Raw genomic sequence first — 27644 nt, forward strand, 5'->3', positions numbered from 1 at the left:
TACAGCACAAGCCAGGACACTGTCATTAAAAAGGGCTCTCCTGGTTACCAAACTCCAAGTAGAAGGCAGCACAACCAGCACCGCACTGCACAGATCAGCCACAGCCAGGTGCTTTATCAGGGCCAGGGAGATCTTGTCGAGTTTGATGGCGCTGTGTTTTATAGTCCCAATAAGGATGATGGTGTTGCCAGTGAGGGAGATGAGGGCTGTGAGAAGTGACCATGTGACCAGGATGGGGGTACTGTGGGATGGGAGGTTGTAGTGGAGGTAGTGTAGGGTTTCGTTAGGTGAGGGAGGCGGTGTACTCTCGTTCATTATCAGTTATCACTAGTATCAATAATGTGGTGTGAGAAGTTTAAAATCTGTATGGTAAATATTGCAACGAAACAAACAATCGTCTTGTTGGCGAAGTTATGTTTTGCTTCAATCAGTGATTCATGATTAGAGCAAAACAAAGCGAGACAAAACTAAACGTATCTCAATTGCTTCAATTCCTGTAATAACATTACAGTCAAGCCTCGAATTGTGACCATGGCCAGGGGCATATAATTCGCCAAAATATACACTCTAGACGCTGTGTGAGGGTGTATCAAAGTCTAAGACCTCAAATCGACAGCTCTGTGTCCCTATATTTACAAAGCTTGACGAAATTATTATATGGTTGAAGGTTTGTGCTTTGTTTACAACTTCGCGACAGGTGAATACAGTAACACCTGTTATCACACTTTAATGCGAATAAGCATTATCTTAATAAAGTGACTGAGCCAGCTACGTTAAGTAAGATATTTACTAACGGTTTTATGTAAATTGTGACGATTTTAATAAATAAGCATCTTCGACCACTAGCACGGGTTATTTCACAATTATCATAAAAGTTGTGAGTATTATTATCAGAGTAACAAATATCAAAACTAAAACATTGTAAAATGAACATTAGATGAGGGAATGAGACCATTTCTGGAATGATCACTGAAATATGTAATGATAAATTGACTTTTCTCAGTGAGTTGTAATTATCATAATGCAGGCAGACTGTTCGTCAGTTAGTGTGTAAACGATATTTCGTCCTCCATATATCCTGTATATATTGCATTGTACAAGTATATGTAATAATGTGATGATCTCTAAATGGCATTGTGTCTCAAATTATGCACTTGTCTTGTTTTCCAAAAGCAAACAGGTGCGTTTTGTCATGAGTATTGAGGTCATATGAGAGTATAAGGGTAAATGGATAATATGATAATAATCGTGTCTGTCGGAAAATAGCCATATAATTAAGTTATAAATTTAACCTAAAGACCGAACATAGTTCCATCACTCAGATGAGTAATGACACCTTTCTTAGGCCGAGAAGTAAATTTATTGGACATTTTTACCACACGCGACTAATAAACTACCAAGTACCAGCCACATTGGGTCATGGGGCTACAGGACGACGTGGAGGAGAGGAGCCCGATGGTTTTAAATAATAGTCCCGGTTATCATTGTCTGACAACCAGTTTAAAACTTAACTAAAGAGCGAGAGTAAGAAGTAACCCCTCGATAACACGTCCTATCCTTCACGAGATTCATTAAACGTTCATTAAGAGTTGGAGCCCTTAAGTTTTATCACTTGAGAGTTTTAATGATTTGAGATAACAAAAAATATTTTTACTACAAGCCGTAAACTAAGGACTTCGTGATGCAAAGAAATCTGCATGTACTGAACGGTTTTTTCTAGAAGCTGCGGTCTAGAATGTAGATGTGATGTATGGTTTTGGTCATTACTCTGCGTCTTTAGCTTTTTACAAAGCAAGGTAACAGTATATTATATATATTTTAGTCTGGCCGCAAAATATAACATCTTTAGAATAAAACTACTGCGTGAATGGTTAAGAGTAATTGTGATCCATATAGAATATTAATGTGGATTCTATTGGGGAGGTGATGTTTTAACACGTGAAGTTGATTCAGAGGTTTGATTGGTCAATAGTCTAATAAGTCTAGCTGATTGGTTCATTTTTGTCAAAAATATGCCTCACCTCCCCACCAGAATCCACAGCTACTATACATACAGCTACTAAACACAAGAAACCACAGCTACTATAGATCCACAAAAAAACTAAACAACTCAGCAAATGTTTTAAAGTTTGAACAGTCGTAACACTAGTGACCAGCCCCCCTCTTTGAATTCCTCGTTCTGACAGTAACTACTTAACTAGCAGATAACAATTATAGCAACAACTTACACATTGCACAACCAGGTAAATGTGGTTATCAATCAGAGCGACTGTACGATCTACATTAAAATTTAGTTCAATGTTACCGGTGTCGTGTTTATTTAAGTTTTAATTAAGTTTATTAATCATACCTACTGCACGTCTTGGTTATAGGTTCTTCTGCCCACCTGGGACCTGCTCGTGACGACACTCTGCACCTGTACGAGATACTACAATGCACGTGCGAGATACTACGATGACATGCACGTGCTGCACTGTATGCCGGACAGTTGCACCCAATCTATATAAAGCTACCATGGGGAGATGACTAATCCAAACCAATTGAAAAACTGATATGACACAAAAATTGCGCCAAGTAAAATCCTGTTTTGTGAGCTTAATATCATATGGAAATACAGACTTAGAGCAAAATTATACTGATAGATTATTATTTCTGTGTTACAATAATACTATTGGTTGAAATCCAGCCAGCTCTAGGATGGCGTGTTAAGGTGTGGGAAATGCCAAATGGGCGCAACGCGTCGGTAGGCCCAGGTGCTCAATAACGTGCACGTGCTCATCTTAAGCTCGTTTATCTGATATCTTTCTATTGCAGCGGTGAAAGTTGTTTCATAATTTACTAACGATGCGATGTGGGGAAATGTTTCATTCTTTTAAAGAACATAGTCTACTAAACGCACAATTTAACTGATTATATTGAAGACCAGACAGTCCGAAATTGCTGCATGTTTTATGGTTTAGAAAAAGCTTACTGGCATAATGGGTCACCTTGGCGGCATCGTGTATGTCTGCGGATCGGGTAGTGTTAGCCGGGCTATATCTTACTACGAGGCTACGAACTAAGCCTAAGAGATATAACAGGTGCAATCTGCATGAACTGAGGCTATTTAACGTACCCGCCGGCCGCCTGTCCTATATAATGTCTTTGGGTCATTGCTCAGAAGAGCGAAGGAGTGACACATAATTAGAAGACTTGAACTAAAGACTTGGGGATAAATCGCTTGTTTATTGAATTGACCATATATAGTATCACTAACCACCGATAAATCGGTGGTAAGTGATACTATGGTCAATTCATCACAAGTAAAATTACTTTCTATACAATTAGCTGGTGATCGACTGAATCATTGTTCCCCACTCTCGCTAATAATAATAAATTACTCGCCGATCATTTGCGGTTACCATTGTATTCGGTCGGCGCTTTGTGTAAAATTAAGCAGCACTTTTGCTAATCAGGGCCAAAATAGTATTGATCGGTATCGATCAATACTATTTATTATATTAGACTCTTTGATCTCCACTCATGGTACTTTTATTGAAATTGTATGAATATTTGCTACCTTTCTGAGGACATGGATAAGTCTGTATATATTTAGATGCTAACTTTTAGGCGAGAATTAGCCAATATATAATTAAGACGAATGACTGAAGTCTGAATGACAGCTCTTTCATCATACTTCAATACTACATTTATATTTTAAATATCTAATATAATATGATGTAATATCTTATATCTATATTTGTATTTTAATATTATTGCTTTATTATCAGAGTGGAAGATGGAAGTGTGGTGCTACCGACAAGTTATTGCTGGAATGTGGTGAACATTCCTTTCGAAGTGGTAAAACCTGGATCAGTTTCACTTCACTATCTCCATACTGATGATCGAGTCAGTGTTGACTTTTATGTGAGTTTGAGAAAGAATGAAGCAGTTTCTGTACAATAATTGTAGATTTTCATCTTCTTTTTTTTTTATACTTTCAACACTACTATATAACAAATAATTTGAGGTATCGAATTATTACAAAACAGTTGTTTAGTTTTTTTAAGAACTGACAATTTGTCACTTGTCCCTTCGGTCCTTGATCTTTCTAGCAGGGTTTTTGACATGGAAAAGATGAAGTTGGGCATGAAAAAGATGGAGGAACAATTGGAAAAGATAAACCGCAATACACTTTTGTTTAAAGGTAAGAAAGATGATAATGACAATAAGATTAAGGTAACTATTCAATCAGCGATATTTGATGACCTTACGTCTGCAAATGAAAAAAATGGAGATGTTTGTTGTTATCAGGATTTGTACACTTTCTCCAAAAATGCTCTCCAACTAACACAAAAAGTTTTAGGAACAAAACAAGCCACAACTCCTATTAAACAGGAATCACCAGATTTCAAGGAAATTATAAAGACACAGCTCAAAGAGGTACTAGCAGAAGTACTGCCCACAATACTACCAGATTTATTGAATACAGTGGTAGCAACACTACCCAAAGAAAAGAAAGCAAAAGAAGAAACTATGCTTGCAGAAAAACACACACTCACAGTTGAGAAAAAGACCACAGACTCTGAAGACGCAGAACCTATCACAATTGATGATGAAAAGGAAATGAAAGGTTCCCTTAAAATAAACCCAGTGAAGAATTTTAGAGTGTCCGGAAATACTGCGACTTTCAAGTTCAGTACCAAGGATCAACTTAACAAAGCTGAGACGGTATTTAAAAGTCAAGATAAATACAAGGTATCGACAAAGTCCGAACCAGGGAAGAAATTGGACCCCAAACTGTCTATTCGAAATATTCCCTCTGACATCACAAACAAGGATACATTGCTAGAGAAACTGTTGAATGAAGTACTGAAGTCCTCTTCTGAAAAAGACGATGCGGTTAAAGTGGTTTTCTTCGATGATAAAGAGAAAACGGCTGTCATCCGTGTCACTGCAGCAGTACGTGAGTCAATCAGACAAAACAGAGACTATGTACACATTGACCTTAGGGAACACCATGTCACAGACCGAATTCATGTCATCCAATGTTATCATTGCCAGGAATTTGGTCACATGGCTAACTCCCTGTACTGTAAAGCCAAAGATAAAGACCCAACATGTTTCTTCTGTGCAGGAAACCACAAGTCAAAAGACTGTAGAAGCAAGAGTGAAAATATTGTCACAAAGATAAAGTGCTCTAACTGCGCCAAAAGTAGTAAACACTCGGAGAAGAACTCAGCAAAGACCCATAAAGCCTCTGACAACCTATGTCCCTCGTATGTAAGAGAACGGATTGGAATCATGAATAGGACAGCAGGATGTGAGAGTTCAAAAAACTGGTACGTACAGAAGACAAAGGAGACCAAACTACGCCTAGGAAGAGTTTAAGGATTGGAACGTTCAATGTAAGATCCCTAGTGAACAAAACAGTCGGAGTCTTAGAGCATCTTCAAGAAGTTGACTGTGACATCTGTTTTGTACAAGAAACTTTCTTTCGTGATGGAAACACAGCTAAGATAATGGAGATCAAAGACCTTGGTTGGAATATACTCTCGGACCCACGAAAACATAGAGGAGGAGGAGGTATAGCTATGCTATTTCGTGATGTCCTCCAGTTAAAATGTAATAGTAAGGTCACGAAGTACAAATCCTTCCAAGTGATGGAATCACTGCTACAATCTCAACAAGATATTGTGAGACTTGTGAACTTGTATCGGCCTCCTTATACCAAGAAGGCTCGGTACACGGAGTGTGCCTTTCTAGAAGAATTTGAAGACTACCTTAAAGACCTCACAGTCAAACCTGGTTTTCCTATTATCGCTGGAGATTTCAACTTTCACATGGAAAAGACTGAAGAACACTACCCAAAGAAGCTCTACCAACTCCTGGAGGAGTATGACCTTTATCAACATGTTCCTCTTGAGCCAACCCATGACCAAGGTGGAACCCTAGATCTTGTAGTTACTAATAGATCCTTCAAGGAAAAACTGACTTCATTTGAAATCCGTCCCTCAAGAACCAAATCTGACCATTTCCTTGTCCTCTTCGATGCAGACATCAAGACAAAGACCAAAGAAGACGTTAAATTTATGAACTACAGAAACTTTAATTTAATTGATACAGAACAGTTTAAAGAAGATATTGTAATTTCAAAACTGACAAACTTCCCCAAAGATATGTCTCCGAATGATGCTGTCGTCCTTTACAACACCGTACTCACTCAGTTAATGGATAAAGATTGTCCCTACATAAAAAAGAAGATTACCAAGAAGCCAATGCCCTGGTTAGATCTAGAACTTCGTATTCTCAGGCGAAAAAGAAGAACTGCGGAACGTGCCTGGAGAAAAGATAAAGTAGATTATATAGACAGTGAAAGATCTGAGTACTTGAGATCTGATTATATTAAGCTAAGAGATGAGTTTTCCCGAGTAGAGTTTGTTAAAAGATGTGCTCACCACAAAACCTCTCTTAGGTCCTCTTCAGGGGATACTAAAGCATTGTACAAAAAAGTCAACAGACTTTTAGGAAATGACACCCAAAACCTTCCAAACTACAAGGATCCTGTTAAACTATCAGAAGATTTTAAAGATTTTTTCGCTGAAAAGGTTGCTACCATCAGACGAGCCATTGAGAAGGAAGGAAAAGATTCTGTCAAAGACAAAGACAAAGACAAAGACAAAGACAAAGACAAAGACAAAGACAAAGACAAAGACAAAGATATAAACAAAGACAAAGACAAAGACAAAGACAAAGATATAAACAAAGACAAAGACAAAGACAAAGACAAAGACAACGACAACGACAAAGACAAAGACAAAGACAAAGATCCTGTTCTTGATAAAGACTTCATCTTTGATAATTTCTCTGAGATAACAGCTGATGAACTCAAAGACCTGGTATCGAAGATGTCCAACAAGTTCTGCTGCTTGGATCCGATCCCAGCATTTCTCTTAAAAAACTGTGTCGCTGAACTGACACCTATTTTACTCCACGTCTTGAACTCATCCTTAAAGACTGGAATCTTTCCCTCAGATATGAAGAAAGCAGTCATCAAGCCGACTTTGAAGAAGGAAAATGCTGATGTTGATATTCTCAGTAACTATCGACCAGTCTCTAACCTCTCTGCCTTCTCCAAGATCCTAGAGAGAACTGTACTTAACCAGCTCAACGTCCATCTCACGACACATAGCCTCTACTCGGACGTCCAATCTGGATACCGCCCTAACCACAGCTGTGAAACACTACTTGTAAGAATGTATGATGATCTTAACAAAGAAATTGAAGCTGGGAATGTTGTTATTGTTGTACTTCTCGACTTAAGTGCAGCGTTTGATACCATTGACCACACTGCACAGTCTTATTGGAAAAGCTTATGAAAGACTATGGAATTACTGGAAGTGCACTGCAATGGATAAAGTCCTACCTTGAGAAGAGACGTGCTTCTGTGTGAAGATTGACGATACTCTTTCTACTTTCTTGGAGCTTTTGTTTGGAGTTCCCCAGGGATCACTCTTGAGGCCTATTCTTTTCATCCTCTATATCAAAGCTCTCCAAAAAATTGCTGCCAAATATGGTCTTGATATACAGCTATATGCAGATGATTCCCAACTGTACATCTCGTTTCAACCAAACCGTGTGGTACAGTTCACTGATGTCCAAGACAGGACAAACAAATGTCTTGCAGAGATCAAAACATGGATGGTGAACAATTACATGAAACTGAATGAAACAAAGACAGAACTACTGGTGTTAGGAAAGAGCCATGTTCTAAAAAAGTGTGAACTCAGTGTCAGACTACAATTCGGAAGCACTGAAATTCTACCTACGGAGTGCAAAGGAGACAGCTGGAAGAGTCTAGGTGTCAAATTTGATGAAACTTTAAACATGGAAAGACAAATAAATAATGTGAAAAGGAAATGTAGCTGGACAATGATGAACTTAAGAACTATTGGTCGTTACCTGGATGAAGGCATTAAATTGATGTTGGTGAAACAACTAGTTATATCTAAATTAGATTACTGTAATTCTCTGTACATGAATCTACCCAAGACCAGATTAAACAAACTTAGATCCACCCTTAATGGGGCAGTTCGTTTCATCTATAACATAGAAGACAGAACCACGGACTTGGTTCCCTTCTATAAGAAGGCCCACATACTCCCTATAGACCAACGAATCTTCTTTAAGGTTTGTCTTTTAACCCACAAATCAGTTCACGGTACTGCACCTGATTACCTAAAAGCATTACTAGATGTGGCTGTAGTGGATACAGAACTTTCAAACACCATGACCAGGTCGAAAAGATCTGGTGACCATCTCATGTTAAAGGTACCAAAGAATAAAAGGTCAAAAGTTGATGACAGACGTTTCTCAAGCCATGCACCGATTGCATGGAACTCTCTTCCAATGATGTTGAGATGTATTACTGATACCAACTGCTTCAAGCGAATGTTAAAGAACCATTTATATAATCAGTTCTGATGTTTTTTCTTCCCATTTGTCTTCACTTTGCAAGACACATTGGCTTTTATTTTTTACTGCACTCCATTTTATGTCTTGATCTCTACCTTTCTAGGATCTGTCTCTCTTTTTTGTTGATCATGTCACTGTATTATCATTTATAATACCTACACGTATTGTATGGTTTCTGCTTCTTTTTAGTTTAGTGTGGTGTTTACAATAAAAGATGTTTTAATTTTGTCTTAAGCCTTTTTGAGTTATACTTTTGTTCATTTTACACATTTGCTCACATTACTCACAGTCAGCCGCTCTGACATGGTTAACCTCTTCCTTGTGTTGTTGGTTAATCATATGAGCGGGATATAAATACCTCATTTCATTTCATAATTTAAACGATTTAAGATGAGACAGTAATTTGCTGAGGTATCGGCTATTTTCTAGGTCTACTGTTTTAGTAGTGCAATGCTTAACTTTTATGAACTGTAATGTGTAAAGCTGTAACCTAAGTCGCTGGCATCTCTTTTATGGTGTAAGGGGCGGGATATTTTATTAATACATTGTACATTGAGAGATAACAATTTGACTGTAAATTACCTAGTACAAATACAATCCGGGTTTCAAGATGAGTCAAGTTGAACTTTGAGTACGTGTTAACTGATATTCGATACCCCAAAACTTAACTTACGCAAAAACTTTTCTCTTTTCAGTTATGTTATGATCTAAATTCACGAATATCCATGTATATTGTATAATATACTTGATTTTAAATAACTTGGGATTAATCCGACACAGCTCTATACATGAATATACAATTATAATTATACTTCTTCTTCCAGCTAAAAGATTACCAAAGTTGTGATGGTGGAGATGCGAAAGTAACAAAGTCAGGAAGTCCACTGAACAACTGGCAGAATATTGAGGTTTAGCACTTTAAAATAATAAGTTTCTCCCTGTACCTATGTTTGTATGACCGCCCACGTGCAAATTAAAAATTTGCATAGCTTAACGCGGGCGGAAACGGGCAATTGCACGTGTAAGATTTTGGGTCGACATTTTGATCGTTTTTGTAGTAATTTAGTTGTTATTTTATTGTGTTCAGCGCAAGTTTTGATAAGATCAAAACTGACTATCAAAGAATACTATTAATATAGATTATATATATTAATTTCCTTCCTGTGATCACGGGACACGGGTTCACATTCGTCATGTCATGGCTGAAAATCTACGGGTCAATATTTTGCAGGAATTCTGTCTTCTTCAAAGGACTACTGTTGTATAATGTGATTATAAAAGCAGCACTAAATCCATCATCAGCATATTATTATCTTAATGAACGTCTTAAAAATCAAACAAAAGAATTTAAACACTCTAACAGAAAATACGTATATATTATAATATTGAAATATATTGAACGAATTTAAATATTGACAGAATTTTCTACCAACACTGCAACACATTCATGAGCGCTCCTGGCAACTGGCTAACTCGATAAAAAACTTTTAAAACCTATCTTTATTTGAATTTTAATAAGAAACCTAATATTTCAAACCGTTATATGGAGTCGCCAGGGGTGCTCCCCAGTCCCCACTCACAAATTTCGTACGTAATGTTTGCGATTTTAGTACGCTTTTGTGTTTTTCTTTGATCATTATTTATTAAATTTTTAAAGCGTTGTTGCTGAGTTTACTTCTGGTGAACTTCCCAATAATCAAACGATCGTCGATATGAATCTGTTTTAGTAGCCTTTGAAAATTTTCGATGCGATCTTTGAGCTTTATTTTTCGATGTTTTCTGATATGAGTATTGACCAATTTTCAATTTTTAGGCGCATTTAACTTCAGACGGATTGGAAAATGTTCATAACCTTTTAACTAAAGACAACTTCGTACAAGATTCAATAATAATAATTATAACGAATTAAAGTTTAATAACACCACTATTAACAATTAAGATAAAGCTTATACTCAGTAGTGTTTAAACTTTGATGTAAACATCCCAGAAATGTACTTGAATGATATATAATAAGGACTGGTAACGTATGGTATGCTTGGAAATACATATGTAATACTAATGCTAGAAAATGATTCATATAATTAAAGATCTATCACCAAATATGACCTAAATAGATTATCGGTAAAGTTTTTCAAGTTCATGTCGAATATACAATATGAGAAAATACTACAATATAATCAAGGTACGATGTTGGATACCTGAGTTCTATATCTTTCGATAGCAACTCCATCTATGTATCTGCTTAGCTTCCATCACTGATCCTGGTACTTGAGATTCCAGGTGTGGCTTTAAACAATGTTTTAAGGGCCCAACACTCAGCTCACTCAGTTGATGGTAGAATAGTGGGTCTTTGTGCGATGTTGTAGCAGGGACTCCACTTCTTGTTTTCTCTTGCTAACCAGATTGCATAGGAACATCTGAGAGCAACCAAAGCCGCCTCTTGGAACACTGCTTTCTTTACTCTCTTTGTAACACCAAAGTAGTTTAGTAGGGCTGGTAAGGTATGATGCCAGAAGCCTCTACACCCAACCTCTACCGTAAAAAGCTGAGCTTTCCACCCACTGCCATGCAGCCCAGGAATAAGCTCTCTGTTGTAACGTGCTTGTTTACGTTCTACTTGGTCACTAAAGTTACTCTCGTCACCAACTGTCAACTCTACTAATATGACCACCTTTCCTTTATCAGACCAGACTACAATATCGGGACGTTCTGCAGTTCCGTAGATGTGCTGGGGGAACTGTGCTGGGAGGTCATCTTCGTCCCAGATAATCTGCCAATCTTGGTCTTTCTCAAAAGGGCTCTCTCTTTTCATCTTCGTCTTCGGTTTTTGGTAACAGCTGCTAGATGACTTGAAGCCTGTCCAGTCCTGAACTTCAAGTTTAAAATCTTTGTTGTTGAACTTCTCGATTTGATCCAGTAGGGATTTCGCAATGACCCGCAGCACGTTGTCATGCCTCCAATTGTATCGTTTGTTGTTTAGCGAGAAGTTGCAAGCTACCAAAATGTGTTTAATGTTGCAGTGTCTCCATCCGCAAAGTGGACAGTGTCCTGTGTCAGCATAGTTCCACAGGCTCATGTTTGCTGGAGTATTTGCAACGTCATGGGTTGCATTGAGGTGGAACTTAAGAAGAGCAGGGCTCATCTTGTAGTTGTAAATAAGGTTGTTCCAACCTAGGTCTAGCTGCATGGTGTTTTCCCATGTTAAGAATTGTCCTTGAACTCCCTTGTCTACCAGTGTCAACAGGATATCCTGCTCTGAGATGTGGGATACCAGTTCTTTCAGTTTTTCCTTTTCACTGGCTACACTCCTCTTGGATCCCAAGCCCATCCTGCCTTGCACTGTTACCCCTACTAACTCTCTGAAGTAGAGATCTCTTTCTCTAGCACTCAGCTCATTAGTGTAACCCCACCGACTGCTCCCTTCTTGTTTCTTGGCCCTGTGCTCGTAGACCTCCTTAACTTTAGGATCCTTGCTGTTCTTTAGAGAGTAACCTTTGGACACCTGAAGGAACTTGTATAAGTCCAATAGTCTTTTAAGATTCAATCCAAAGCAATCCTTATTTCTGTAAAGCACACTGACAGTAATTGTCTTTGTTACACCTAGCCATTTCTTCAGATACTTCGTACATATTGCTTCAAGATCTTTGACAAAACTAACCGGGAGGTTGTAGATCATCAGGTCCCAGGAGAGCTTGCTGGTTAGGAGGTTGTTGTAAATCCAGCATTTCATCACTCCATTAAGGCCTGATCCGTCCACTGCCTGAAACAGTGTAATCAGTTTGTCTTCTATCAGCTTCTTGGTATCTTTGAGGCCCAGATCCACATATATCCAATGGCCAAGAAACTTCATCGGTGTATTTCCAATAAACTGGATTTGAGCTCCATCTATGAAAATTTCAGGGTCATAGGACACATACCTTCCATCTATAACCTTCATCCCCAGGGATACGCATTTACTCGGCTTGGCTTTCATTTTCCTTGACCAAGTAAGAAATCTTTCCATCACATCTATTAGCTTCTTCATCTTTTCCAGCCTGGGAGACATCAGAGTTAGGTCGTCAGCAAAAGCACGACTTGACGTGCTGCTAGAACTAAAAGACGGCTTGTAACCCAAGTCGCTTTGATTTTTCAGGAGATCCAATAGTAGGTTGAAAACTATTAAGAACAGTACAACCGATAGAGGGTCGCCCTGAAAAAGACCTAACATATAAAAGAACCAGTTTGTTTTCCAGTCCTTTGTCACCACTCTCACAATCAGCTCATCATAGTACTTAAACATATATTCTATGAGCCAGTTTGGGAACTTATAATGTCTTAGAGCATATATTATCAAGTTGTGGGGAACCCGGCCGTAGGCGTTCATTAGGTCCACCCAAACTGCAAAGATCTGTCGTCTATTAGATTTGGCATCCTTTAACTCTTCCATCAGAGCCTGAGTATGCTCGAGGCAACCTGGTGTCTTACGCAGGAATCCTTTCTGGATAGACGTGTCTATGTAGCTATTACTGACCATATACTCTAGCATTCTGTCCGCTAGTAATCCCATCTGCAACTTCCCACTAGTGTTTGTTTTAGTGATGTTTCTGAACTTACTAGGGTCATCTAAATCCTCAGTTTTTGCTATCAGAATGGCTTCACCTACTCGCCATTGCAGCGGGACTCTCTGGCTTTCCCATAGAGAATCCAGCAATTTGAATACTGCTTTCGCCATTCTGGGACATCTCTTATATACCAGATATGGGACTCCATTCGGACCAGGTGATGATTTGTTTCTACGGCTTTTCAGCTTCGTTTGAAACTCATCCCAGTCCAATCTCTCCATCTCAAATGCAGTCTTTGGTACTGGGGCATCGGGCAGTCCTTTAAGCTTTACATATAGAGCACTTCTCTCCTTATCACAGTACTCATTCTTAAAGAATCTGTCAGCCACTTCCTTGGAGAAATTAGGGGGTTTGTTCTTCTTATCCCCGTCAAGCAGTTTCCTTCCAAATTGAAATGGGTTTTGTTTAAACTGTGACTGTTCCTTTTTGCTCTCCTTATTCTTCTTCTTCCTGAGCTCATTACGACGGCTTTTGTTATGTAAGCGCACGAGTCTCAGGTACTCAGTCTTAGCTTGAGCCAACATATTCTGATCATTGCTTCTCCTAGCATCTTTCTTGTTTCTCTTAGCCTCTCTCTTGGCCAAGCGAATAACTTTTGTCTCCTTGTTCTCCTTTTCCTTCTGGGGAACACGAGGTTTCTTCGCTTCCTCTTCACCGAATCTACTTTCCAGATAGCTGTATACCAGCTTTTCTACCTTCTCCAGTCGGGACTCCACGTCCTCTGCTGCTACATTGTTCACCAAAACAATCAGGTCTTCATCAATTCCCTTCCATACTCCCTTCTCTGCTGCTGTTGGTAGTTTAAGTTTCTTTGTGACCTCCATCACTATGGCAGGCGGTTCTAAGTCTTTAAAGTGGAACTGTATATCAGAGCTTGCAGGTCCCGTTTCTGCGCTGTGGTTGTAAACCTGGCTTGTTCCCTGCTCCGACAAATTATTACGGATGTCATCTCCCCTCACCTGAGGCTCGGTTATGAGCTCCGCCGGTCTCATCTTACATCTCCACAGATGTTTTGCGACTTGTTTGAACTCGCGCTTGCACCATTGACAAATATTGTCGTCCTTTCTCAAAGGTCCTTCATCAGTTAATCCGGGTTGACCTTTGATGCTCCCCACCTGATCGGAGGTCTTGAGGCATTTATCTGTATATTGTTTTGTAGTGATTGCTTTCTGTAAAGCGGGGGCCTACTAAGCCTATTGCTAAACTCTGCACTTTCGCAGGGGTCATCAGTCTTTCCAGATGTCACCAGTCTTTCCCAGGCGTCACTCGGTCTTTCCCAAGAGTCACTAACACTTTCGTCAGAGTCAGCTGTCTTTCCCGCTGTCAACAGTGAAACTCGCCTCCCTGCAAGGCGCCATGTCCATTTCCATTGTGAGAAAATACTACAATATAATCAAGGTACGATGTTGGATACCTGAGTTCTATATCTTTCGATAGCAACTCCATCTATGTATCTGCTTAGCTTCCATCACTGATCCTGGTACTTGAGATTCCAGGTGTGGCTTTAAACAATGTTTTAAGGGCCCAACACTCAGCTCACTCAGTTGATGGTAGAATAGTGGGTCTTTGTGCGATGTTGTAGCAGGGACTCCACTTCTTGTTTTCTCTTGCTAACCAGATTGCATAGGAACATCTGAGAGCAACCAAAGCCGCCTCTTGGAACACTGCTTTCTTTACTCTCTTTGTAACACCAAAGTAGTTTAGTAGGGCTGGTAAGGTATGATGCCAGAAGCCTCTACACCCAACCTCTACCGTAAAAAGCTGAGCTTTCCACCCACTGCCATGCAGCCCAGGAATAAGCTCTCTGTTGTAACGTGCTTGTTTACGTTCTACTTGGTCACTAAAGTTACTCTCGTCACCAACTGTCAACTCTACTAATATGACCACCTTTCCTTTATCAGACCAGACTACAATATCGGGACGTTCTGCAGTTCCGTAGATGTGCTGGGGGAACTGTGCTGGGAGGTCATCTTCGTCCCAGATAATCTGCCAATCTTGGTCTTTCTCAAAAGGGCTCTCTCTTTTCATCTTCGTCTTCGGTTTTTGGTAACAGCTGCTAGATGACTTGAAGCCTGTCCAGTCCTGAACTTCAAGTTTAAAATCTTTGTTGTTGAACTTCTCGATTTGATCCAGTAGGGATTTCGCAATGACCCGCAGCACGTTGTCATGCCTCCAATTGTATCGTTTGTTGTTTAGCGAGAAGTTGCAAGCTACCAAAATGTGTTTAATGTTGCAGTGTCTCCATCCGCAAAGTGGACAGTGTCCTGTGTCAGCATAGTTCCACAGGCTCATGTTTGCTGGAGTATTTGCAACGTCATGGGTTGCATTGAGGTGGAACTTAAGAAGAGCAGGGCTCATCTTGTAGTTGTAAATAAGGTTGTTCCAACCTAGGTCTAGCTGCATGGTGTTTTCCCATGTTAAGAATTGTCCTTGAACTCCCTTGTCTACCAGTGTCAACAGGATATCCTGCTCTGAGATGTGGGATACCAGTTCTTTCAGTTTTTCCTTTTCACTGGCTACACTCCTCTTGGATCCCAAGCCCATCCTGCCTTGCACTGTTACCCCTACTAACTCTCTGAAGTAGAGATCTCTTTCTCTAGCACTCAGCTCATTAGTGTAACCCCACCGACTGCTCCCTTCTTGTTTCTTGGCCCTGTGCTCGTAGACCTCCTTAACTTTAGGATCCTTGCTGTTCTTTAGAGAGTAACCTTTGGACACCTGAAGGAACTTGTATAAGTCCAATAGTCTTTTAAGATTCAATCCAAAGCAATCCTTATTTCTGTAAAGCACACTGACAGTAATTGTCTTTGTTACACCTAGCCATTTCTTCAGATACTTCGTACATATTGCTTCAAGATCTTTGACAAAACTAACCGGGAGGTTGTAGATCATCAGGTCCCAGGAGAGCTTGCTGGTTAGGAGGTTGTTGTAAATCCAGCATTTCATCACTCCATTAAGGCCTGATCCGTCCACTGCCTGAAACAGTGTAATCAGTTTGTCTTCTATCAGCTTCTTGGTATCTTTGAGGCCCAGATCCACATATATCCAATGGCCAAGAAACTTCATCGGTGTATTTCCAATAAACTGGATTTGAGCTCCATCTATGAAAATTTCAGGGTCATAGGACACATACCTTCCATCTATAACCTTCATCCCCAGGGATACGCATTTACTCGGCTTGGCTTTCATTTTCCTTGACCAAGTAAGAAATCTTTCCATCACATCTATTAGCTTCTTCATCTTTTCCAGCCTGGGAGACATCAGAGTTAGGTCGTCAGCAAAAGCACGACTTGACGTGCTGCTAGAACTAAAAGACGGCTTGTAACCCAAGTCGCTTTGATTTTTCAGGAGATCCAATAGTAGGTTGAAAACTATTAAGAACAGTACAACCGATAGAGGGTCGCCCTGAAAAAGACCTAACATATAAAAGAACCAGTTTGTTTTCCAGTCCTTTGTCACCACTCTCACAATCAGCTCATCATAGTACTTAAACATATATTCTATGAGCCAGTTTGGGAACTTATAATGTCTTAGAGCATATATTATCAAGTTGTGGGGAACCCGGCCGTAGGCGTTCATTAGGTCCACCTGTATTCTGTACCATCTCTGTAAAGGAGTGGTTTATTTTGGTATCATCATTATTCATTTGCCCGGCGTGGCTGTCTGCCGCCATCATGCTTTCTGATTTAAGGAAATAAATGCACTTAGCTTCGTAATTGTCAGTAATGGAGTTTTCACAAGTTTTGCCTGCTTCGCAAGTATAGACAATATCTCATTAGTTTCACTTATTTTCAAATATTTTTCCAGTTTTTATCACGCTTCTTTAAATCTTTGCCTATCTCACAAACTCCTGTACAGCGATGAATTACGAGGTAATCTTCAAAGCATTCGACAAGGACCAAGATGGGTTCCTCTGTGGCAAGGAGCTGGGCAAGTGTATGAAAAAAGCACTGGGAGAAAAATACAATAAAGATGACCTAAAGTTCATTATATTATGTGCAGATAGAGACCTGAACGGGAGAATGGATCCAGAGGAGTTCCATGTAGCAGTTACAGTGCTGAAGAAAGTAAAGTTGGCGGAGCTGAAAGAGCTGCGAGATGTGTTCACTAGGTTTGACCTGGATGGAAACGGGACGATATGTAGTAGTGAATTAGAGAAGTGTATGGAGAAACTGGGACAAGCTGTTTCACCTGAAGAGTGCAAGGAGATGATAGGTCAGGCTGACAAGGATGGAGATGGCCTCATTAGCTACCTAGAGTTCGCTCTAATGGTGAAGGAGGCAGAGGAAAAACACGAAATTATGAGTGATGAGCAGTCCCTTAAAGAGGCGTTTAAAATGTTCGACGAGAACGGGGACGGCCACATCAACAGGGAAGAGTTGAGACAGGTTTTAGCCACCATGAACTCCGACCAAGAGCACAGTGATAAAGAGCTGGAGGATATGTTTAAACTGGCTGATCTGAATGGGGACGGAAGGATCACTTTTGAGGAGTTCCAGGCACTCATCAACGTTTGAGTTTGAGGACAGTTTTTGCAGTAACTTCATAGACTCGCGTTATTTTGAACCTACAATTATTGGAGTGTCAACTGACTATAAATTTGATTGATAATTTTAACGGGTTTGTTGTCTATTCGAGGTAACATTCAGTTAAACAGGACCAGACCCCTTCAGTTTGACATAGTACATACCACAACAAATTGGCAACTCCCTTACCCATTTATTGTGGATCATTTCTAACTTTAAAGTTGTAACAATCTGATTACTTTTGCTGTAGACAAATTCACTATATTTATCCCTTTTAAAATTATCTTGTTAAAGGTAGTTTAGTGTTTACGAACACAAATTATAGCATTTAAAATTTGCATTATAAGATTATCATTTAAAATAATGTTTGTATAAGAACATATAGTTTCATTGCGTCTTAATATAATAGGAATTATTCGTTCAAGACAAATTCAGTCAAAACAGCGAAATTTGATTTCAAAATCCTTTCTTCTATTCTAATGATTTTGCTTCCATGTAAGTTTTCTCCGGATATACTGCTTCCGGTACCTTGATGGCGACTTGTGTCACTATCGCTGACCTCACTGATTGGTCACTGGAGACAGCAGAAAAGCTTCTCTTCAAAATTCTTCAAAAATCTTCAAAAATTCTTAACATTTGGCTAGTACCCTATAGTATTTATCTGTACTACTATAAACTGTTGATGTCCGCTTAAATCACTTTCTTTTCAGCTGCCTGTTTCTGCCAAAGGAAAGTACATCTTCCAAGTCAAATCGACCGCATTCTTCGACACTGAGACCATCACGAGCAGCTCCGTCCCCCTTGAATCCCCCCGCCTACTCAACATCACCGTGTCAGGAGTGGAACCTTACACAAAATGTATCGCGTGTCCTCCCGGAACTATTAGCAGCTCGGAGGGTTCCAGCGAGTGTACTCCTTGTTCTAACAACCAGTACGCTGCTGACTCTTCAACTTGTTCAGAGTGTCCTGAGGGGAAGTACGCTCCAGCTGGGTCAGCTGAGTGTTTGGACAAGGTCACGTGTGGTGTGAGTGATTTCCTGCCCGTTGTTGGTGAATGCTCAGCTGGTGAGTGGAACTTTTTGGTGGTTGGAATTTGTCTTTTATTGTTGTTATTAAACAATAAAAGTATTTGTATAATCTGCACCTGATTAACAGCGGTTTAAATTTTTACACCCCACTATTTTTTTCGACAAAATGTTTCTTGCAGGAAAGAGTACAGTTTCAGTCAAAGAGATTATTCCAAACAAATGTCAAAAATCTATCCCTTCGGAAACTTACGACTGTCCCGTTAGTATTTAATATTAACAGTTAAGAAACAGTTAAGAAATCAGATAATACGTTCAATTGTTCACTATTCAAAATTGCAAAAACTTCAAAACACATAATGGCCTGTTTGTGATTTTGTAATAGCTTATCAATGATTAAATCTCCACAACAGGCGTGCCAGCCAGGAAGTGAGAAGAAAGAAGAGACATGTGTGTTCTGTCCTGACGGTACTCACAATCCCTTTGGTAGTGATCAGTGTTCCCCATGTGACCCCAACACCATTTCTCTGAAAGGTAATCGCGATTTCTCGGTATTATAAAGTTACTAGAATATTCTACTTTTTAGCACGCCTAGTTTTCGGGTGAGAACAATTTTGATATTAGTTCAAGTCGGAATTGTTCGATTCTATTTCCCTATTATCTAAGGATACATATCAAAACTTATAGGAATCTGATAAATGCTCCTTCCTCCTAGATTATAGTTTTGAAATGAAATATTCACCTCAGGGCTGTACCACGTGTGGTGGAATGAGATACCATCTTCTTGGAATGTGAGATCTCCCGAGTGTTGGATTCCAGCTGGACCCTTCCTTTTAGGAAGACCATCTCATCATCAACCTGTGATTGCTATTCATTTTGGAGGTAATACAATAATAGTAATAGTGGTATTAGAGACATTTTTCGCGATTGATTGTTTTCTTAATCTTATAATTATTGAATTTCCAAGTTTTTCTATCACGATTTGATATCTCTGTTATTATCAAGAGGTTAGGTTCAGCTCGAAAGTGATCAAGAGTAATGTGGTCGGGCTCTTTGGCGTCAAGTTCAAGCTCTTCTGTCCTCAGTCTTGCACTTTTCTTATAATCAAGGTTAGATATTTACTAAACGTAATTTCAATTCTCTGGTTAGTGGTTTGTAATTCTGTAACTATTTTGTTTTTTTTAGTGCATTCACGAAAATGTTCTTCTCATAAACGTTTAAACAAATAATTTTGTTTTAAGAATGACAGCAGATAAAACAACTTTGCAGAAAGTGACGTTCACAAAAAGTAATGTGATGAGGCAGGAGGTAACTGAGAGGTTCGACAAGTCAACAGGGGAGGGAGATCCTCAGACTGCTCACACTTACGTTCTGAAGAACGACGGACAGGACGGTGATATTAGAATGTGAGTGATATAACCAACATTTCAAATAAGGAAATAAAAAGAATTCTAAATGTTTTTAGAGCGAGCTGAGCTGAATGGACATTTTCAAACGTTCATATCATTGGAAATCATATACTCATACTGAATATTTTGTTAATAACAATGTTATCAAATTAAATTCTTCAATAGTTTCATTATTTTCAGGGATTTCTCCATTCAACTATCAGGAAGTGGATCCTACCTGCAACTTTACGGCGTAAACTTCACCAATACTATTGAAGGTGGCAGTAGTTTCTGTTTCCCATGTGACGGCTCCAGCTGCGAGGAATGCGCTCAAGGTAAGAAAAGCAATAGCTCAAGTTAGTGTCATGCTTGGTTCTTCTTTTTGTTTAAACTACTGACTACTCATTTATAAATATTAATGCAACCAAAATTCTATGCATTCTTCACTTGAACAGCATGTTCAAGTGAAGAATGCATAGAATTGATATCATTATAATAACAATTGAAATCATTATAATAACAGATATTTTATCAAGGACTAAGCTTTCCTGAGGAAAATCCAAGACGACTTGTTCCCATTTAATATTTTGAAATTGTTTTGTGATCAGGAATGGTATACGAGGACGGGAAGTGTATGGAGTGTCCTGCAGACTCGTACCACATGACGTCGGGTAGTGTTCTGGAATCCAACTACCAGTCTCAGTGTGAGAAGTGTCCTGCTGGCACAATGTCAGCACCTGGTTAGTTACTATTTCTGAGATTGGTAATACTTGACTTTAATTGCAGTATGTATTATAGGCTATTAGGTTATTCATTATCGGTATTTCACTCATGTTTATTTAGCTAGTACGGGTGAAGTCGACAGTGATGGAAAATTAGTGTCGGGGAATGAAGCATGGAGGAAAAGTATCACTCTAGGGTCCGTCTTGTGTAGCAAAGCTGATATTCAGCGTCGCATAAACCTGGGATATGCTGCCTTTAACAATTACAAGAAGGCCTGGAGTGATAAACTGCCCCTAAACAAACGTCTAATACTGTATAATGCTTTAGTCGTATCGGTTCTTATGTACAACTCATCCTGTTGGGCCGTCCCCAAAATATTCCTTGAAAAACTAGATGTTGTTCACCGCAGACATCTTCGCACTATTTTGAATATAAAGTACCCAGGAGTCATCTCCAACAAAAACTTGTATAAACGCTGCAATGCTGAACCATTGTCAGAAAAAGTGGCCCGTAGTCGGTGGAGAATGTTAGGACATGTTTTGCGGGGTCCTATTGACGGACCAGCGTTTTCTTCCCTCATTTTTGCCATCAATACACTGGACTTACCAGGGAGAAGAGGAAGACCCCAAAGCAATCTATTCTCGCTGATTGTGCATGATTTATGTAAAAGAAATCTTTATTTAAATAATATCTTTGACCTGCATTATCTCCGTAATTTGAGTTATGATAAGAGATATTGGCGGAAATTGCAATGAAGTTTTTAATTTTTAGTTTTTGTTTTAGGGAAAGATTAGACTTGGGCGTTGTTTTTTAAACTATCCCTTGTTTAGAACTTTGATTTAATATTATCGGTATGAAATCTTTTCACTAGATTTAAAACAGATACAGATTAAACCGATAAAACTGATAATTGTTTGCTGAAGCAAAGCCAACATTTTTACCAGATTTCATAAGAACTTATCGAGTTATTGTAATATTGAAATATTAGGGAAAAATGAGTTTGCAGAAAAACACTACGTAACTAGCAGAATTGCTTTTTACCACAAAACCCGATTTACTGCGGCCATTTCTTCCCCAAATTGTGGTTTTAACAACTACAATGTGAACAACCATAACCCGATTTACCGCGAACCTCTATTTACCAAGGCTTTTTCGCGATAAATGAGGGTTTAACTGTACAAAGAATACGAGTCTTTTTCGAGTTGTTAAGAATACTGATAGTGTGTACAATAGATAAAGATAAAACTCTACAGTGCGGTATTATTCAATGATTGTACAGTAAAACCACGATCGGTAAATCGGGGTTTTACTGCACAAATCAGATGATTAATTAGTAAACTTGACGTGTTAATATTTAGCTGCTGATAAAACTGAAGGTTTTGTCAATAATGTTATAATATATTATTCGGGTTAGAAACTAGAAATTTTAAAACCTATCGTCTTCTCCAGACTATATTTTAATTTATAACAATAAAATCTGACCGGTTGACCCAAGCTATGATGATATAATTGCAAACTGTTCGACTATTTACTTGCAGTCTCCTTCTTGACCACATCCTGGTGCGGCTCTAAGAAGTCCTTATTACCCGTCATTATTTCCACATCTAGAGGAGTTTCAGGTATCCTTCTGCCAGTAGGATCTGACAAGAAGAGTATAGATATCATAAAGACACAAGTCAGTCCAGCGAACACAGCCAGAGGAACACGCCGATCTGCAACAGCGTAGAGGAGTCCCACATAGGTACCAGTAAAGCTGCCAACCCTAGCAGCAAAAGAGCTGAAGGACATGATCATACCTCTGTGGGAAGTGGGAGCGAGCTCCCCCGTGTAAAGATACATCACTCCAAACGCTGCAGAGCATGTTAAGTTACCAATCAGACATGCCACGTACTCCAGACTCCAGTCCTTAGTGATCTGCAGATCAGGCATGGCCAGGAAGTTTGAGAAGAGACCTATTGCTAGGATACTCAGCATGGTCTTCTTCCTGCCGAGCAAGTTGCAGAGCGGAATTGAGCTGGAGTAGCCGACAAACTTGCTGATAGCAGCTGCTAGGTGACCTGTATACAGATCAGATGAGATCTGTACCCAGCCAAAGGAGAACCCATAGAAGAGGACAGCTACAATGAACCATCCTATTAGGCCTATGAGGGTCTCTTTTCGTAAAGTTGGGTAAGTCTTGAAATCTTTAATCTGCTCGAAGAAGTTTAGAACTCTCTTTTTGTAGGTCAAGTTCACAGCAACCATTGATGTTTCGTTGTTGCAGAGCCGGGAGAAGGACTCCAAGGTTCTTTTAGCCTCCTCCTCTCTCCCTCTGACCAGAGCAAATCTCGGAGAGGCGGGATAGATAAGAAGAGGGATAGTAAGAGTGTAGTTTAAAATACCCACTGTTAAGAAAATGTAATTCCAGGTTGGTATCAAGTAACCACACAATGTTATCAGCATGTAGCCAACGGACCAATAATTCATAATAGAACCTGTCGAAAACATTCTAAGATGTGTTGGAGTCAACTCCAAAGACCAGACGTAGATACCAGTGAAATTGATAAACATTCCCATCCCTTGGAAGATCCTGATGACAAGCATGACCTCAAAAGATGGGACCCATGTCCCTAAAAGAGTGGCAGTAGCTCCGATCAGATTGCCTGCTATTGCTCCATTCTTCCTACCGAATCTATCAAACACTGCTGTACACATGAGAAGCCCCAGTGCGGCACCTATGAAGAAGAAGCTAGAAATTGCAGTGAACTTAGCCTCAGTATCGCAGTAGAGCCCCCAATCTATAGAAAAACTTGTCCTTTCACTAGTCCACTTGAAGTCTGTTCCTGCCTCCAGGTTGTTGTCGCACATCGTTTTGCGATTATAGAATTCTTTAGTGTCGTTACTGTTGGCCAGAAGAGTCGAGCATTTGTTTGAGATGCAATTCCACTGGGTGTAAGGGATGAATCCTGCGAAGATGGTGATGTAGATCTGCATGGCAGTCTGGGTCGCAGTTCCAGTAGCGGTTAGGTAGACAAGCAGAAGTTTTAGGTTGAAACCATTATAGATACTGTCCACTGCTTCGTCAATAGTGAGCGGTCCTTTTTCCAGTTTATTTCCTTTTTCTGATTCTTTACCATTTACCTGTTTTGTACAATTTTCCTGTTTTTCGTCCATCTTAGCTTTCTAAAGGATTGCTTTCATAAACTTTAATTTTAAAATTTATGTTTTAAAATTTGAAGAATACCTAAAAACTTGTATAAATTTTGTAATTTCATTTCGAAGAAAAAAAGAAAATAACAGAGCATTGATTAGTTTACAATAGTACGGTGCACAGCAAAAAACCCAGTAAGACTGGAAATGTGAACAGGAGGGGGACTGGGAATGGCCTTGATTTGATAAGAGGTGCTAGTGACGCGCCTCTAGGACTTTGAGAGTTGTATCTACGAATAATTTGATAAACCTGTTAAACCAGTGATAAACCCGTTAAACCAGTGGTGATATTCTGGAATGTTGAATGATTTAATTATCACAAAATCGTAGAATTTCGGAATGGTGTGAGAGATTTGACGAAATGGACTGATTATTTTTGATAGCACGATACAATTTATAGTGCCTCGGCACAGAGTGCCGTGGCTTAGGGTTACTGAAAAGGAGATAAGCACCTCAGGCCATCCTACGTTTGGGAGAGACCTGCCCTTGTATCTGAGGGTATGCAAGTTTCTTCATTCGATGTATTTTTAAATGCTGACTCCGAATCAACTTAAGATTGTCTTTAAGTATCACTTGTTATAGATGCGGTATAGCGGGACACCTCAACTCCATGTACCAAAGAAATGAAGTAGGTGGAAAGGAGAAGTGAAATAAGAAGTGAATTATTAAATAATTCATCGTATATTTAATAGTTTTTCTTCATAATGTTATACAATCGAAAAGGGCCTTGTGTATACTGTATAACTGTATAACAATTAAAACAACTGTTCATTAACGAACGTTGGGGAAAAATAACATAGATAGAACTTTTACGTGTTCATTATTTACTTAAATTTAATGTAAGTTATAAGAATTGAATTTAAAATCAACATCGTATAATTTAGAAGGCGCATTATTTCGTCGTATCGGTCATGGTAATGACATAATAAAGAATGCAGCATCAGGCGGCATTATATTATTAGGCAAGGTTTATCTCTTGCCTAGGTAAAATATTTAAAATACAGATGTTTTCAGGAAGCACGAGCTGCTACACCCCTTGTAAACTGATGACGTCATCAGATAACGAGTACGACATCACCAGCGTGGGGAGGACTCTGATACACGATGACAGGGTATCATATCCCGACCAGTTTGGTAATAGATACCACTATCGTTACCTGATGAAGCTATGTAGTTCTGATGGGGACGTGCCTTTCGTTACGGTATATTTCCTTGTTAATTATGATTTATATTTGACAGGGCATTTGATTTTAAAATAAGCTAATTGTTGACTAGTTTAAAAAACTTTGAGAAGGGAGAATCATCAAAACGTCCCGACATCTTTGTAATATGTGCTATTATGTATTTGTTAAAACTACAATTGCAATTTAAAATACAACACTTCAGTGTTCAGAAGACAATTCTGACAAGGTCAGTGGAGCAATCTGTAGAGAAAACGTTATGAGTTCCAGTGAAGGGGCAGAAACTATCACCAATCCAATTATGTTGGTTAAATTCAACATTATTTCTGATCACATTCTTATAAATAAAAAGTTTTTCAGCCATATGCTAATGTCATAATTTCATTGATATTAATGAAAAGTACTTTGAATTCAGTGCACACTTTTAAAATGAAAAGTATCGTTTTCCGAGAAATCAAAACTCCCTCATATTTCAGTAAAGGAGAGATGTTATCGGGAATGGACGAGAAAAGCAACGGTCTCACTCTTCAATTCTCAACGTTACACACCGTTACGGGGTGTGACAGTGTCACAACTAATGTCACTCTTATCTGTAACAGAGATCAAACTAGTGACATATCTCTCGTTGACAACAGTGACAATTGCAGGTAATGCTCACATATCTCATATTTCTACTCGTCATTTGGATCATCGTTATTCGAGAGGGTTTGTTTTTTCTCCTGAACAAATATCATACTGCTTGAACATCCAATTTTCCGTGTTGTCGTTTTCTCTCCAGTTTTCCAATTAGAAGGAGAGTAAACAACATGATGATCAAAGTTAGAGCACCTAGGACCAGTAGCAATATTCCAGCTGCTCTTGAGTTACGTATCTTCGTCGACCTTTTGGGATTTAAGATATAAAACATTAAGCTTTACTGATAAATTTAGTTGATCCTATCAAATATACTAAAACATTGAGTTTTAAGAGCAACTGATGGGAACAATGAACATGTTGCACGTTATTACGGGCAATCACTGTAACTAAAAACTACAAGGCTCTTGTTTCTCCTGCACCACCTCCCTGCCAAAAGGGGTATCTGTTACCTGTAGCCCAGAAAGATAGTCATTAAAATTAGGAGTAACATGACCACGTGCAATGCCTTCCCAAAGTGTATGTCTTCAGGAGCACCTGAGGTAGCCACCGAGCAGATCACGCGCTTGTCCTCAGGTATTACAGATATTGTGTGCCCTGAAACGGTTCTGTTTCAGGTATTACAGATATTGTGTGTCCTGAAACGGTTCTGTTTCAGGTATTACAGATATTGTGTGTCCTGAAACGGTTCTGTTTCAGGTATTACAGATATTGTGTGTCCTGAAACGGTTCTGTTTCAGGTATTACAGATATTGTGTGTCCTGAAACGGTTCTGTTTCAGGTATTACAGATATTGTGTGCCCTGAAACGGTTCTGTTTCAGGTATTACAGATATTGTGTGTCCTGAAACGGTTCTGTTTCAGGTATTACAGATATTGTGTGTCCTGAAACGTTTCTGTTTCAGGTATTACAGATATTGTGTGTCCTGAAACGGTTCTGTTTCAGGTATTACAGATATTGTGTGTCCTGAAACGGTTCTGTTTCAGGTATTACAGATATTGTGTGTCCTGAAACGGTTCTGTTTCAGGTATTACAGATATTGTGTGTCCTGAAACGGTTCTGTTTCAGGTATTACAGATATTGTGTGTCCTGAAACGGTTCTGTTTCAGGTATTACAGATATTGTGTGTCCTGAAACGGTTCTGTTTCAGGTATTACAGATATTGTGTGTCCTGAAACGGTTCTGTTTCTGATCGAGTTCCAAACAAATCCTGTGTTTTGTTTTACGCAGGGTTACTCGGTTAATTCAAAATTCGCAGATTTATTTAATATGTTTTTAAAGAAATCTTATGAGTATGTTGTTCACCTCTAGTATTTAGTTTCATAATTACTGCCTCAATTTGAGGAGACGTTTTCTTGCCAACGTGATTCAGAGATATTGATCTTCTCTCCTCTTTATTCTGCATGACTGACATATTAAAATTAAACGATGAGGTGGGAGTAACTTTAGGATATATGTCAGCAACTCACGAAAAAAACTGAGCTTACAAAAATACCCTGGGCATAAACAAGCAAAAGTTAATTCGAAAAAAAGCAAAAGTTAATTCGAAAAAATGTGCATCGATAAAACTAGAAAATATGAGTGTTAAAAATATCTGATTAACACACTGTTAGTAAAACGCACGCTCTTTTAAGAAAACTGATAATCGACGTTTCAACTAGTGCCTACACCATTTTCACGTTCTGCGCACTATATATTACACACTATATTGTATCAGCGCACGTTTCACATAACACATTTTTTCATACAGAAACCGAAAAAGATTATAATAAATAATACCTTGGCTTAGTATCGTGCCGGGCTATCGCTCGTAGCGCTCAACAGCCAAGGTATTATTGTATTATATGATAGTGTTGAAAGCATAATTAATATCTTTTCTAAAAAGAGCATATATTTTCCTTTATCGCAACAAAGTGGATAATCA

General features: G+C 39.0%; 3 protein-coding genes across 4 annotated transcripts in view; 2 read left to right on the forward strand and 1 right to left on the reverse strand.

The window, feature by feature from the left end:
• The window catches only part of LOC134819352 (endosome/lysosome-associated apoptosis and autophagy regulator family member 2-like), a 39901-nt gene that overhangs the window by 10453 nt on the left and 1804 nt on the right, over positions 1–27644 (forward strand). Inside the window, exons 8-20 of the mRNA XM_063829276.1 lie at positions 3771–3906; positions 9279–9362; positions 18292–18646; positions 18789–18868; positions 19020–19140; positions 19354–19488; positions 19612–19715; positions 19876–20012; positions 20196–20329; positions 20603–20734; positions 24921–25108; positions 25293–25390; positions 25564–25734. Of these exons, the coding sequence (XP_063685346.1) occupies positions 3771–3906; positions 9279–9362; positions 18292–18646; positions 18789–18868; positions 19020–19140; positions 19354–19488; positions 19612–19715; positions 19876–20012; positions 20196–20329; positions 20603–20734; positions 24921–25108; positions 25293–25390; positions 25564–25734 (1875 nt within the window). The remainder of the gene's footprint in view (positions 1–3770; positions 3907–9278; positions 9363–18291; positions 18647–18788; positions 18869–19019; positions 19141–19353; positions 19489–19611; positions 19716–19875; positions 20013–20195; positions 20330–20602; positions 20735–24920; positions 25109–25292; positions 25391–25563; positions 25735–27644) is intronic.
• LOC134819353 (store-operated calcium entry regulator STIMATE-like) overlaps positions 3979–27644 on the forward strand; it is a 71074-nt gene continuing 47408 nt past the window's right edge. The window contains exon 1 of one of the 2 annotated variants that reach the window (XM_063829280.1): positions 3979–4009. The gene's annotated coding sequence lies outside the window, so the exon portion shown is untranslated. The remainder of the gene's footprint in view (positions 4010–27644) is intronic. The other variant, XM_063829277.1, reaches the window with a different exon arrangement.
• Positions 22242–23870, reverse strand: LOC134819811 (solute carrier family 22 member 4-like). The gene has a single exon (XM_063829959.1). It carries the CDS (start codon positions 23868–23870, stop codon positions 22242–22244), a length of 1629 nt encoding a protein of 542 aa, XP_063686029.1.

This window comes from Bolinopsis microptera, chromosome 8, assembly GCF_026151205.1.
Source record: "Bolinopsis microptera isolate Bmic1 chromosome 8, MBARI_Bmic_1.0, whole genome shotgun sequence".
Classification (NCBI taxonomy): Eukaryota; Metazoa; Ctenophora; class Tentaculata; order Lobata; family Bolinopsidae; genus Bolinopsis; species Bolinopsis microptera.

Coding starts and splice junctions, on each gene's coding strand:
- LOC134819811 (XM_063829959.1), bottom strand. CDS start 23,870: ATGGACGAAAAACAGGAAAATTGTACAAAACAGGTAAATGGTAAAGAA.